The sequence below is a fragment of the Rhinoraja longicauda genome, chromosome 33 (genome assembly GCF_053455715.1).
Source record: "Rhinoraja longicauda isolate Sanriku21f chromosome 33, sRhiLon1.1, whole genome shotgun sequence".
NCBI classification, from domain to species: Eukaryota; Metazoa; Chordata; class Chondrichthyes; order Rajiformes; family Arhynchobatidae; genus Rhinoraja; species Rhinoraja longicauda.
Window position 1 is genome coordinate 14,081,479 of NC_135985.1, and position 15,562 is coordinate 14,097,040.

Sequence of the window (15,562 nt, forward strand, 5' to 3'; positions counted from 1 at the left end):
TTGCAATGCTCCTCATATCTGGCAGTATTCTTTGTTGTGGATCGTCTGGACAAAGATTTGGAAAGCTATTTTTTCCCATTAAACCACGCTTAGGACCAATGTGTCAGAGAGTAAGGAACAACAAATAAAACAGGAAGTAACTTAAAGGTCGGCAGTAATTTGTACACAAATTATATCATCATCTGAAAACGTCTGAGCAAGAGAGTGTATTAGCTTTAATAAGGAATACAGTGAATACCAAAGGCCTGCAGGTCTGAAAACTAATAGTGAAAAAGACTAACAAATTACAATATCTTGAGCTGCAAAAATAATCACACATTTGCTGGTGGCTTCCCATGGACTTGGCTGCGTGCCGATCATTTTTATGAGGCTCTCAACAATGCTTTAATTCAGGGTGGCACGATGAGAAGTGGTTCATGCAGTCAGACACCCCCGATCAATCTTGACCTTGGGAGCTCTGTTTTCTCCCACTTGCCAAAGATGTAGGTTAACTAGATACTGCAAATTACCCCCGGAGACACTCGGCACTGCAGATGCTGGAATCTTACGTAGAACACAAAAGGCGTTAGAGTAATTCAGTGGACCAGGCAGCATGACTGGAAGACATGGATAGGTGATCCTTCTTCAGAGTAATTGTAGTGGGGGGTGGGAGGGGGGGGGAAGAAAATGGGAAGAGGTGGGGAGCAGAACAAAGCCTGGCAAGTGATGGATGAATGCAGATGAACGGGGCTTTGATTGCCGAATGGGTGGACAAAGCTGAGAGATTAAAAAGAGACAAAAGGGTGACAGAAGGGGACCAAATTACACCTGGTGCATGTGGGTGGCAGGTGAATTCAGGAGTGGGAGGAGTTGAGGAAGATGTAAGAGGAAGATTGAGATTTGCTTGGATTGGTGGTGGTAGAAGGGAGCGGTGAGCTGAGTGGCTGTTTCCATGAGGTGCAACAATGTCACCTATATGTTGACCGTGGTAATTTCATCTGGATTCCTCTTTTTTGTAACATCATCACAGCTTTAGTTCAAACATAGATCAAAGAGAGAATTTCCACAAGCTAGGTGAGAGTGACTGCCCATGATATCAGGACAGCATTTGACCAAGAGTACCTTCAAGGGGCCCTGGTAAATTCAAACTCAATGGCATTAAAGGAAAAAATCTCTAGCCATCTCTCATAAAAAGACTCTGGTTGCCTTGCTTCAATCATCCCAGACTGAAGACTTCATATAAAAGTTCTTCACACTTTAAAGATATGGCATGGAAACAGACCCTTTGGCCAACTGAGTTCATGCTGACCTGTGGTTACCCTGTATACTAATACTATCCTACACACTAGGTACAATTTTACAATTTTTGCTGAAGCCAATTAACCTACAAATCTGTACTTCTTTGGAATGTGGGAGAAGACCAGAACACCTGGAGAAAACCCACATGCTCACAGGGAGAATGTGCAAACTCCATACAGATGGCACCCTGTAGTCAGGATCGAGCATAAGTCTTTGGCACTGTACGGCAGCAAGTCTACCACTGCACCACTGTTCCTCAGGACAGAGTACTACGTACAGCCATTTTCAGCTGTTTTGTCAAAGACCTTCTTTCCTTCCTAAAATCTCATTTAGGAATGCTTGCTGATGATTGCACAATGTTCTTTCCATTAACAACTCCTTGGCAAATGCAGCAGTGCATGTCTGCATGCAGCAAGATCTAGACAATGTTCAGATGTTGGCTGATAAGTGGCAAGAAACATTTGCACATGCAACAAGAGAGATTCTAAGTGCAGGAAGGAACTGCAGATGCTGGTTTACACCAAAGATAGACACAAAATGCCAGAGTAACTCAGCGGGGCAGGCAGCATCTCTGGAGAGAAGGAATTGGTGACATTTCGGGTTGAGTCTCTTCTTCAGGCTCTAAGTCAGCCTGAAGAAGTGTTTCGACCTGAAACGTCAACCATTCTTTCTCCAGAGATGCTGCCTATCCCGCTGAGTTACTCAGGCATTTTGTATCTATCAAGATAGATTCTAACCGCCTACTCTTTACATTTAATGCCATCAACATCGCCAAGTCTCATCATCAATGTGCTAAGGGCATTCATGACCAGAAATCAATTGGACCAGACACATAAACACAACAAATGCAGATCAGAGACTAATTTCCTGCAGTAAATGGCTGATTTTCTGACTCCCAAAGTCTCTCCACCACCTACAAGGTACAACTTAGGAGCACGAAGGAAGAACATCCACTGAGTGCAGTGCCAATAACCAAGAAAACTGACAGCAGGACAACGCATTCGGCCAGATTCACACCCTAACAACCACCTACCTATTCCTTCTACCCCCGGCACACAGTGGTGGCAGTGTGTACCATCTACAAAATTCATTGCAGTTAGTCACCCAGCCTACTTCAACAGCACCTCCCAAACCGCTGACTTCCCTCCCTATGAAGGACACGGAATGCAGGGGACGCACCAGCTAATGACTTCTTCAGCCTCATACCATCCTGGCCTGGAATTATACCGCTGATCCTTCATCGTTACTGGGTCTAACACCTGGATCCCTTCTCCCAACAGCATTATGGTGCACCTCCACCAGAATGTCAGCAATGGTTGAAGATTTCATGAGAAATTAGAGATGAGAGATAAAACGCATCATTCCAGCAACACCCAGATTTTTTTTAAAGGAATTTTAAGAAAATCTACATTTCTCTGATAGAGACACTGCCCCAAGTAGCTTCAAGTGAAGTCAGCAGAAAAATCTTGTTGCCAGGGTCTTTCAAGGCAGCAAAATGAAACAACACAAGGGATATTATTGAAGGACTAAGGATTAACACTGCAATTTCCCTTTAAGTTCAACAATGAACCTTAACAGTGCAAGTGTCACATATTTAAATCAATACGAAAGTATTGTCGGACACATTCACATACCAATTCTTAAGTTGAATTTCATGAGGGTTAATAATATTTCACAGGAGTCAAGTTGTAACTAAAATCACAGCTCAAAGGACCCAGATCTCCACAAGAGGAAATCACTACCACTTCGCAACAATGAATACCCAACAAAATCCTATTCAGTGTAGGAAAGAACTGCAGATGCTGGTTTAATTCGAAGGTAGTCCAGCTGCTCGGCCGCTGGACTTAACAGTGCCCGGTGCGGCTCGGCCGCGGGGCCTTCCATCGCCCGGTGCGGCTCGGCCGCGGGGCCTAACATCGCTGGTGCGGCTTGGCCGCGGGACTTAACAGTGCCCGGTGCGGTTCGGCCGCGGGGCCTTCCATCGCCCGGTGCGGCTCGGCCGCGGGGCCTAACATCGCTGGTGCGGCTCGGCCGTGGGACTTAACAGTGCCCGGTGCGGCTCGGCCGCGGGGCCTAACATCGCTGGTGCGGCTCGGCCGCTGGACTTAACAGTGCCCGGGCCGCGGAGCCTAACATCACCCGGCGCGGCTCGGCCGTGGGACTTTTCATCGCTGGTGCGGCTCGGCCGCTGGACTTAACATTGCCAGGTGCGGCTTGGCCACGGGGCCTTCCATCGCCCGGTGCGGCTTGGCCGCGGGGCCTTCCATCGCCTGGTGCGGCTCGGCCGCTGGACTTAACATCGCCCGGTGCGGCTCGGCCGCGGGACTTAGCTGCGCACGGCTCGGTCGCGGGGCCTTCCACCGCTCGGTTCGGCCGCGAGACGTCTCAGCGCCCGGTGCGACTCGGCCGCGGGGACTTCCATCCCCTTGCGGGGACTGTGCAGGTCGGTCGGGGACGAGCTGTCTGTCCGTGGGCGTGGGGAAGAGAGTGGAAGTTTTGTTGCCTCCATCACAGTGAGGGGGTGTTTGGAGTCACTGTGATGGACGTTATGTGTTGGGGTCATGTGTCTTGTGTTCTTTTTTGTGTGTGACTGCTATGTAGTTTCGTTCGGTACCTTGGTACCGAATGACAAATAAAGCTCTGTTGAACTGTTGAACTGTTGGAGTAACTCAGCAGGACAGGCAGCATCTCTGGAGAGAAGGAATGGGTAATGTTTCGGGTCGAGACCCTTCCTCAGACTGATGTCAGGGGAGTTTGTGGGACAGAGATAGAATGTAGTCGGAGACAGTAAGACTGGTGGGAGAACTGGGAAGGGGGAGTGGATGTAGAGAGAGGGAAAGCAAGGGCTATTTGAAGTGACAGTAAGACTGGTGGGGAAAACTGGGAAACCCTTGCTTTCCCTCTCTCTCCAAACCCTCCCCCTTCCCACTTCTCCCACCAGTCTAACTGTCTCCAACTACATTCTATCTCTGTCCCACCCACTCCCCTGACATCAGTCTGAGGAAGGGTCTCGACCCGAAACGTCACCCATTCCTTCTCCAGAAATGCTGCCTGTCTCGCTGAGTTATTCCAGCATTTTGTGTCTAAAGTTCTTTTCAGTTTGGATGAACAAGGTGGTAAAGACACAGGAAACTGCAGATGTTGGAATCTTGAGCAAAACACAAAGTGCTGGAGGAACTCAGTCTGACGAAGGGTCCTGACTCGAAATATCATCTGTCTATTCCCTCCAAAGATAGCTTAAAATTTGTTTTAGTCCACACTCTTCAACTGTGACCATCTATAAATTATCATTTATATAATCCATAAAGATAGGAAATGTGAACATATTTTCATATATTATGAGAATCTGTGAAATTCATATCTGTCAAAAAGCTTAAGACTCTAAGCAAGTACAAAAGTCAAAAATAGTCTATGTTCAAAATCCACTGGAGCCTAGGATGGTTTCCATTAAAATAGAGATATTAATTGGCAAGGGACAGTTTGGGAAGGTTCCTTAAAGTAAAAGACAGGGTGACAAATCTCTGACTGCTGCAGATATAAATAGCAAGAAAAGATTTTAGTCTTCAGATTTAAACAATTGATAAACGATAAGAAAGGGGAAAAAAACATTGTTATTGATGTTCCCAACAGAAACACGTCAACTTTTTTTGTTTTTGTAAAGAATTGCAAGCTAGAAACCATGCTACACCATGTGAATGAGATTTTAAATAGATCATTGGAAATGCAGAATAGACCCTATGTGAAACAGACACCTTAACATATCCTGGTACTTATTTCAAATTTCAAAAGCATCCTCTCAGGATAGAGGAAGAAGCTGCTCTTTCTCCTAGTTCTCGACCTTGTCCCTCTCATTTCAAAAGTCAAAATACTTAGTGCTAAATGCCTACCAGATGTAGGAAATTTGTAAGAAAGCTTCCTACCAGAAGAACCGTTAAGCCCTTGATTGGAATTTGGACACAAGCTTACAGAATTATATCAGCTCAAAACAAACAAAAAAATAGCTGACATTTTTTTCATTCTTCTGCCTCCTCTCCCACAATGACATTGCCTGGCATCAGAATTACTATTTGAGCAAGTTGAAACTGCATTTTCTTGTTAAATAAATTTTTGTTTGGATCTCTAACAGTTACTAAATTAGTCTATAAGTAAACAATATCCACAAGAATGTGAATTCTAAACTTATTTTGTTTATTAAAATAAATTTTTGAGTTAGCCTATCCTAATCCAGAAAATTAAAAATATAGATTTTTTTCCACTCTCAAACAGACCATCTTAGCATCTAGGACTTTTCACATGAACATAATTTATCGTATTTGTTACAAAGAAATATTGAATTGATGGGACATTTGAGAAGCTGGGCTACACATTTCAAGTTTCTCAAATAAGCAAGAGATGCTATATACACTTACTCCAAGTACAATAGCAATTTGAAATGCAAATATGTCTATGTTTTAATTTAATATATTTTATTTGCCTTCCTTGTGGCTTTTGGTATATCTTGGCAATTAATTTTCTCCATTCTTGTAAGTACATCACTGTGTTTGCGCTAATTCATGCTCCTTGTCCATTAGATTAACCAGCAGTGTTTGTGTATTTAACATCTCACTGTGAACCTAAAACAACAACAGAATCACAAATTAACATTAGGTCTTTTCAAAAGTTTCATGGGGCAAGACTAGTCATTGTGAATGTACCTATTATATTGTTCTTTTATTGAGCAATAAGAATTTTGTGTTTATTATTCCAAATAGATAATATAATGTCATTCTAGTTTAGCTACTTGATAAAGGAAAATTAGAGAGGTTTAAAATTTCTGTAGCCAATTTTAGCACTAACTGCACCAAAATCAGTGTGAATTCAGCAAATAGATTCTATTTAAAAGTCAAATTCTGCCAGCAGAATGTTGTTTTTAAACGAAAGCTTATTTTAATTGTTGCAGTTACAATGGAAGTCAGTTTCAAAGCAGTGTCTTCTGCTTGCCCTAAGATATTGACCATTGAATTAAATACACATCCCACATAGTTGCAAGGAAGGCTTTGCAATTACAATAACACCCTAGGTATTAAAGGAAAGAGTGGACAATTCATATCCTCTGTTGGAATCAAAACATAGAAAAATAGGTGCAGGAGTAGGTCATTCGGCCCTTTGATTCAATATGATCATGGCTGATCATCTAAAATCAGTACCCCATTCCTGCTTTTTCCCCATATCCCTTGATTCCTTTAGCCCCAAGAGCTAAACGTGTGCATGAGTGAGAGAGGACTGAAATCTCCTCCTCCCAAAATTCAATGGTTTCACCAATTAGAGTCATAGAGTCATGCAGCATGGAAACAGGTCCTTCAGCCCAACTCATCCGTGTCGACCAAGATGTTACTTCAGCTCGTCCCATTTGTCGATGTTTGACCTATATCCCTTTAAACCTTTCTTATCCGTGTTCTAGAGCAAATGTTTTTTTTAAACATTGCAATTATATCTGTCTCCACAGCTTCCTCGAGCAGCTCTTTCCATGTACAAACCAACCTCCCTGTGAAAACATGCCACTCAGGTTCCTTTTAAACCTTTCTCCTCTCACCGTAAACCTATGCCATCTTTTTCTGGACTACCCCACCCTGGAAAAAGACTGTGACTGTTCACCTTATCAATGTCCTTCTGGTGATTTGTGCTCGGACTCTGGATTATTGGAAATTATGCAAACAACTTGGAGTGTTCAGGAAAACTTGAGAAAGTAAAAGGACAAAGGAACTGTGTGCATTTCCACAGGTTAGCACAGTGGAGGACAGGATAAACCCAAAACAACTCGGTCCTCTTGCATAATTCCTGGTGTCAAAGTAGAATATTCATCTTTTCTATTTCAAACTAATACCACAGATGTCAGAGAAAGGCATTATAAAAAACTTCAAGTTGCAAACAGCTATTGTTTTGATCTAAAGTCCAAATAAAGAAGGTGATTGGATAGAACACCGTGACAAGCGCTCGAGTCTAGGGCAGCATATTTCCTAAAAGAAAGATGAATATTCCATACAATCAATGGTTCTTCTGTCGATCTTAATAACTGTACATGGTGTGCAGTTTCCAAATGCACTGAGAACAAATAGCGAGGACCTTGACAATGCAGGTGCACCCAACACTGCTCTATGACAGGACTTATGGTTGCCGTGTTTAAGCTGCCCAATGTGATAGAACAGATGGATGAACCCTGTTCCAGAGATTCCAAAGTAAGTCACTCAGCCACCAGCCACAAATGACAGAGTTTTTTTTCATTGAATCTAGAACATCTTTAGATTTCAGCATACACAACCGTTTATCCCAAAAAGTCCCAGAGCAATGTGGTACATTAGGTGAAATAGTAGTTATACAGCTCCTTAATCTTGCTCTGACATTCAATGAGATCATGACTGATCCAATTGTTGGTCTCAATTCCACAGTACTGCCCCATCCCTGTAACCCTCGATTCCTCTCGTTTGAAATCTCTGAATTTTAAATACATGATTAGCACGTGGAACTCAGTCACACAATAAATTCCATTTTCAATCTGTAATGTTCCTGACATAAATGCTATTTGCAGAAACACAAATGTTCAGAAAACAGATCAATCAGAACTTGATCCCAACCAAAGCTGAATGACAACCCTGAAGAGTGCCTCATTAACTTGACGAGATCCAGCAGTCTGCAGTACACAAGCTGGTCCCTTGTGACATTGTAGCTAGTCTAAGCTCTGGAGACCTGCAATGTAGTTTAGATCTAAGTTAACTTTGAATTTAATCCTCACATTTCTTAAATCAAATTACATACTTCAAAATTTTAGGCTCCACAAAAATATTAGCTTTCTCAATAAAATACTTTACATTTACAATGAATTAGCATACTTTCCAATTACCAACAATGACACCATGCTTCTTGATGATCAAATGCAAGTATACCGTGCCAAACCATTTCATGCAATTATAGACAATAGGTGCAGGAGTAGGCCATTCGGCCCTTCGAGCCAGCACCACCATTCAATGTGATCATGGCTGATCATTCTCAATCAGTACCCCGTTCCTGCCTTCTCCCCATACCCCCTGACTCCGCTATCCTTAAGAGCTCTATCTAGCTCTCTCTAGTTCTGCGTGAACTGTCTAATTACTTGATCTTGTTAGAAACATTTGTTTGAATGATTACCGGTCCTCTAAAGTCAGTGAACCGGTCCTCTGAAGCCCCTCCACCATAATTACTTAGAACCATAGAATGTTATTGCACAGTGAGAGGCCAGTTGGCCCACTGTAACTAAACTGACTCCGTGAAAGAGTTGTCCAATTTATTTCCAGAGCCCAGATTATTTTGATTCTCTCTTTCCCAGATTCTGCGCATTAATTCTCTGCAAGTAGATACATAACAGGTTTATCTGCAAACTGCAAGAGGAGTTTACTACTACCATCTTTTCAGCTTATGCAATTCAGAGCTTAATTCCCATGTTGAAAATTCTATTCTTTTTGCCAATTATTTTATTCTACAGTAATTGGTCACAAACCCACTGTAAATACACCTTTCAAGTTTATCTGTCTTCTTCAAAGGACATGCTTCCCAATTTCCCCACAAACCTTTCATTCCTCATTTATAACCATCCTCGTAAAACATATCTGGACCCTCTCCGTGTACTTGATCCTACGGTTTACTGACGTGTACACATTTCTCCTGCCGAAGCTAAGCAGTGATTTGCCTGGGTGGAACCCTTGTTTCTGTATTCAATGGCTCTTTTTCCACAGCTAAGTATCCTGTTTAACCAGCTCATCTGCTAACCCCGAATCAGCTTTCCACAGTCCCTCTCCTCCTTCATTCATTGGAAAGATTTCTTTAGACTGTACAACCTTTCTATTGCTTCTGCCAAGGACCATCACCGTACAGTTGCCGACATCCATCAGAGGACTGTAAATGTTGCATTCCTATTCAAAGAAGGGAAGAGGTATAAAACTGGTGATCACATGCTAACTTGTCTAACACCTGCGATGGTAAAGTTACCAGAAACCATTATTGAGTATTCATTTAATTCGCATTGGAGAAGTGTGGTTGCAATAAAGAACAGTCAGAACAAATTTGTAAGCTTGAGGACCAGCACCTCACATTCCATCTCAGTTCGTTGCAGCCTTCTGGACTGGATATCATATTCTACAGCGTTTTATAATTTTATAGCTTTCTCTGCAGCCTCCCTGCAGCACATGAGTTTGAGTCAGTGTCAGTACATTGTACAGGAATAAGGTAGTGCTGGATAATTACTGGCCACCCATTATAGGCATCTAAAAGCTTGCGATAAGGGAGATACAGGAAAATGTGAAAAGAATCTTGAAGGTCTATGGAAGCACCTGGACTCTATTCTTCAGTTTTATATCTTTGAACACAGTCACAGACGATGCGACACGAGGAGATTAAATAAACTGCTTTGGAACAGCCAAGTTGAAAATTATGCAATCTTTCCAGCTCCATTTTAGCCAATCCTGTATCTATGCTAATAATTTTACACCCAACATCACGAGCTTTTACTTTGTGCAACAACCTTCATGCACCTTCCAGAAATTCAAATACATCGCAATTATTAGTTCCTTATATCCACCTTAGTCAGAAGATACTCAAAGAATGAATTAGTCAAACAAGATATTTCCTTTCTGAAATCATGTGGACCGTGCTTGATGACATATTGATTTTCTAAAGTGACTACTGATACTTAAAAAAGGATTCTAGTGGTTTCCCTTATAAAAAATGTCAGACAAATTTCTGTCTCTTTTCAGGAAAAGGGTGTCACATTTTCCAATTTGCTGAGATCTTTCCAGAATCTAGAGAATTATGTAAGATAAGATCACATCCACCACAACCGGTATCTTTACAGACATCAGCTTTTATAAGTTTGGAATTATCATTAGTTAAATCTTAGAGATTAGTTTCACATTTCAGTTTTTCACTCTCAACTGGATATGAAATTTAGACTTTGCATAATCGTGTTCTTTCTTCTTACTCCATGATTTGGCAACAGTTTTTTGCACTTATATCATCCAAAATCCCAAAGACCCGAGTCAGACTATTTTTAAAGTAATTATCAGGTATTGTCAAGTATCAAGCTATTCCTCTAAATATTGTCCTGTTCTGACCAATTCTGGGAAAGAAGCTACATGGCTGGTCCCAAGTAACCATTGTTCCGGCAGTCCCTTTCTCTAAACTTAAGGTTTACATGTCCAAAAATGATTCTGCTTGAAAACTAGGCAGAAATAGAACATCAATGAACTAAAATTATCAACCAACTAAATATGGTCTAACAGGTGAAAATGGGGACATGGTAGTTACACCAGTCTTTGTGTACCTTCAGCATTGCCTTAAAACTCAAAGTGAAGGTGGTAGTAAAGTAGAGAACCCATTGGCAGAGCGAGAGAGAGTGAGAGAGAAAGGTCTACCTTTGATTTAAACCAGCATCTACAGTTATTTTCCTGGTACAAGTCACTTATCCATACTCCTCAAACACCATGACCCAACATGATAGCACAGGACAAAATATAGAACTCATAACGTAGTCTTACTTTGAGGAAGAACTTTCATGACACCTGGCCAACATACCCCAGCTGTTAATTACCGGGAATGCTAGCTAAACATCTGCAAACAGTCCCCCCTGCCCTCAGGTCACAGATTCCCCTGAAGCACTAAAAAAACATTTAAGAGGAATGCAGCTTGTTTAGTTTAATACCACATGCATAGCACTTGCAGCAGAGAGCAAAAGGAATTAGTTAATTACCTGAAGATAAAATACTATCCTTTAGACAGCCATGTGGAGTTAAAAATACAAGGGGGGGGAAGACGACAAGCATATTCCCCCCACTTCTCGAACTCTTAATTTGGGTGACTACTTATTAATTCAATCTTAGATGTTCTTTAAAACAGCAGCTCTACCCACTTCACCCCACTCACCAAAATCCCTAGTTACACACAAAATGCTGGAGTTACTCAGCCGGTCAGGTAGCATCTCGGGAGAGAAGGAATGGGTCGAGACCCTTCTTCAGACTGATGTCAGGGGAGGGGGCGGGACAAAGACAGGATGTAGTAGGAGACAGAAAGACTAGTGGGAGAACTGGGAAGGGGGAGGGGAAAGAGTGACAGAGGAACTATCTGAAGTTAGAGAAGTCAATGTTCATACCGCTGGGGTGAAAACTGCCCTGCGGTATGAACATTGACATCTCTAACTTCAGATAGTTCCTCTGAATCTATAGAACATTGGAAAATGATCACCACTGCGTCCACAATTTCTAGAGCCACCTCCTTAAGTACCGTGGAATGTAGACCATCAGGCCCTGGGGATTTATCAGCCTTCAGTCCCATCAGTCTACCCAACACCATTTCCTGCCTAATGTGGATTTCCTTCAGTTCCTCCGTCACCCTTGGATCTCTGGCCACTAGAACATCTGGGAGATTGCTTGTATCTTCCTTAGTGAAGACAGATCCAAAGTACCGGTTCAACTCGTCTGCCATTTCCTTGTTCCCCATAATAAATTCCCCTGCTTCTGTCTTCAAGGGACCCACATTTGTTTTGACTATTTTTTTCCTCTTCATACCTAAAAAAGCTTTTACTATCCTCCTTTATATTATTGGCTAGCTTACCCTCGTACCTCATCTTTTCCCCCCGTATTGCCTTTTTAGTTATCTTCTGTTGCTCTTTAAAAGATTCCCAATCCTCTGGCTTCCCACTCTTCTTTGCTATGTTATACTTCTCTTTTATTTTTATGCTGTCCTTGACTTCCCTTGTCAGCCACGGGTGCCTCTTACACCCCTTAGAATCTTTCCTCCTCTTTGGGATAAATTGATCCTGCAACTTCTGCATTATTCCCAGGAATACCTGCCATTGCTGTTCCACCGTCTTCCCTGCTAGGGCCTCCTTCCAGTCAAATCTGGCCTCATGCCTCTGTAATCCCCTTTGCTATACTGTAATACTGACACTTCCGATTTTCCCTTCTCCCTCTCAATTTGTAGAGTAAAACTTATCATATTGTAACTCAGCAGGTCAGGCAGCATCTAAGAGAGAGGGAATGGGTGACATTTCGGGTCGAGATCCTTCTTTAGTTACAGAACTGCGGATACTGTGATTCATTCCCTCCACAGATGCTGTTTAATCCGCTGAATTACTCCGGCACTTTGTGCTTTGTGCAGGAAGATATAGATGGTCTGGCCAGATGGGCAGAAATGCAGAAAATGTGATTTAATCCAGATAAACGAAAGGTAAAGTATTTGGGAAGGGACACCAGTACAATATAAGTGAATACACAATAAATGGAGTGTATGACCACAAAAGCTTTATGGTAGCAAAGCAGTCAACATGACAGTTTAAAACAACATACAAAATGCTTTTCTTGAGCAGCCAAGTCATGAAATATAAGGACAGGAAAATCTGCATAAGTTAGACTGGTTTGACTACTGTGCATATTTCAGGTCACCTCATTACAGAAAATATATAATTACATTTGAGAGAGCAGAGAATATTTGAGAGGAAGTTAACGTAACTGGAAATGTTCAGCTAATAGGAAAGATCATCTAAGCTATGGCTATTTTCTATTCAAAAGTAGTGGATACGAAGAGACAAAGTAGATAAGGAGGATCTATTTTCCTTACAGAGGAGTGAAGAATTAGGAGTCTGACAAATTGGTAGCTGGATTAGAGGGGAGTTGATCAAATCTGCTTTTCACTTCACAGCTCAGGGAACCTGGCACAATCCTGATATCAGGTGCCGTTTGTGAGAGTTTGCAAGTTCTCTCTGATCATATGGATGTTCTCTGCTTTCTTCCTCTTACTGTAGGTTCGTTGGCTATAAATTATCCCTTGATAATTTAACAGCAAAAAGAATTAGAGGAACTACTCTTTAAACAAAGTACGTTGCAGAGATACAGAGAAATAAGGAGGTAGAATAGGATGAATGGTATTGCATGCAAGAATCCAATGGACAAATGGCAGACATCTACCCAAATAAATGATTTTGACCCAAAACATGGACTGTCCAGTTCTCTCCACAGATCCTGCCTGACCTGCTGAGTTCTTCTAGCAGTTTGTTTTTTGGGTCTCTTCTGTTTTGTTTTAAGTAGTCGATTCAGAGGACGGTAGAAACTGCAACTCAGAAGTTTATGGAATTACTTCAACATTGCAACAAAATGTTTGGTTGTTCCTTTTCCTCTACCGATTAAAATATCCAAGAAATGTGTCCAGTGTCATTTTACTATGCTTGTATATATGACATCTCTCCATGTTGCTCCCAAATGAGTTAACATAAATCTAAAGGTCTCCAAAGGAAATCGCAACTGTTGACATTTGTTCTCAAATACTTTAAAAACAAAAGTTAAGTGTGCAATTGACAGCACACAGGTCACTTGGTGAAAGAATATCTGGGATAGATCCATGAAAGAGTCTCAGTACTGAAGAAAACAGAAATGCAGCGATGAATATAGTGAGTGATCACATTCTAACCTTTGTAGCACCAAGAAACACAGATGAAAGATCCCCCCAAAACCCCCTCCCCACAACCCCGCCTGAAATTAATGATTCCTTGTATGCTTACCTCGATCTCTGTGCTATCAATGTGATTTTCAATTATCTCCATACAACGCCTCTTTATCAATGGTTCTTCAGTGATTACAGTCTCCTCAGCAATGTCAGTTGCTGGAACAGTCAAAACTAGGAGATGGAAATAGATTCAACAGAACAACTTCAGAAACCAAATTCTATTAATTGTTGCGCTTCATTTTAATGATTGTGAGCAGCTGAAATGCATTTTATTATTTTAAGCATTTAATGTGCAAGGTGATTGTATTTCTACAAATTCTTTGAAATAAAAATATTTGCTTTATTTTTACTGTCACCAAGTGCAGTCAAAGCAGATACAACCTTAATTAATTTTGTAAAAGTGTGTTGCACCTGCTCAATTACCCTGGTGTATTAAACTTTGCAATAGTTATCTTACATCAATAGTTGAAGAGGGAATACCAGGAAACAGGGAATGAGTATTTGCTCACAATGTATGTTATCAATTAATTACACTTTACCTTGCTGTCCATCCTGCATTGTCACAATGATTGGTTGATTCATGCTGTCACTGGCTGCCTGCAAGCTGCTCAACTGAATATCATCAGTAACTATGGTAATCACTTGCTGACCTCCACTGCTGACAACTTGTTGTATGGCACTATCCACTGAGTCTGCTGTTACTACTTCCTCTGTAGCAATTGCTGAAAGAAAAAAAAACAAATTTCTCGTATAATCCTAAATTCTGATAGTTGACATTTTCCACTTTAGGTATCATTATGTACTAAACATTTATTTTGATTAAATGCTAAGAAGCATCCACTGGGAAGCAGGAAGAGAAGGACGGATTAACTGGACATATATACGACAAAGACGTTACAATAAAATTGCAACAAAGAGTCACCAAGCCCCACATCAGGGGCCTACCTAAGTAAGCATACCCTTCCCCCACCACACTAATTCCAGGAGGGCGCTAGTTCAGGCAACCTATCCTCAATGCAGATCCTGGCTACCCTCCAGCCAATCTCACCCCACTGCCAGCAGGCAGGTGCATCAAGTTGTCATAATTTTGACTGAAACCAAGAGGCACATGGTAAGCCCATTACTGTCTTGAATGATAATTTGCACTTCAACTGTCACAGGCAGCCTTTCCTGAGAAGGATAAGCAACTTACTGCATTGATACCTATGAACCTAGAAACAAAACAGTCTTAGACTCATAGAACTTTACAACACGGAAACAGGCCCTTCGGCTCAACTTGTCCACTCCGACTTAGTTGCCGAGCAGAGCTAGTCCCACTTGCCTGTGCCTAGTCTATATCCCCCCAAACCTTTTCTATCCATATGCACAAAAGAAGCCAGTTATCCAGTTTCAAAAATCCTAGTATTTGACTGTTTCAGTAGAACAGAATTATTATTATTTTTATCTCCACAGCATTCACCATATTCCTACCCAGTAAACCATGATTACTGATACAAAAATATTCCGATGGGCCTGGGGATTTCAATGTTTAATTGAATGCTTATGGTTGAAGATGGCATGAACCCGGGGAGCTAGTAACTTTAAGGAGAGTTTTACAGTTACACAAAAGTTCTGGTTAAGTTTTGCCACAGTTTACTTTGGTTGGTCAATTTCACCCTTTAAAGATGACCAGAAATATTGCAGAATGTTCAAAAGCAAACTCCAAAGAGAGAAAGATCATCAAAACATTTTGAGACTTTAACAGAATGAATAGAAATTAGATTATTTTACATCATATTGGATG

General features: G+C 41.5%; 1 protein-coding gene across 2 annotated transcripts in view; it reads right to left on the reverse strand.

Moving 5' to 3' along the window:
• The window catches only part of gabpb1 (GA binding protein transcription factor subunit beta 1), a 54,597-nt gene that overhangs the window by 17,687 nt on the left and 21,348 nt on the right, over positions 1–15,562 (reverse strand). Inside the window, exons 7-9 of one of the 2 annotated variants that reach the window (XM_078427486.1) lie at positions 14,319–14,501; positions 13,835–13,950; positions 9,126–9,200 (exon numbers count right to left, since the gene is read on the reverse strand). In XM_078427486.1, coding sequence (XP_078283612.1) covers positions 9,126–9,200; positions 13,835–13,950; positions 14,319–14,501 — 374 coding nt within the window. The remainder of the gene's footprint in view (positions 1–9,125; positions 9,201–13,834; positions 13,951–14,318; positions 14,502–15,562) is intronic. The other variant, XM_078427487.1, reaches the window with a different exon arrangement.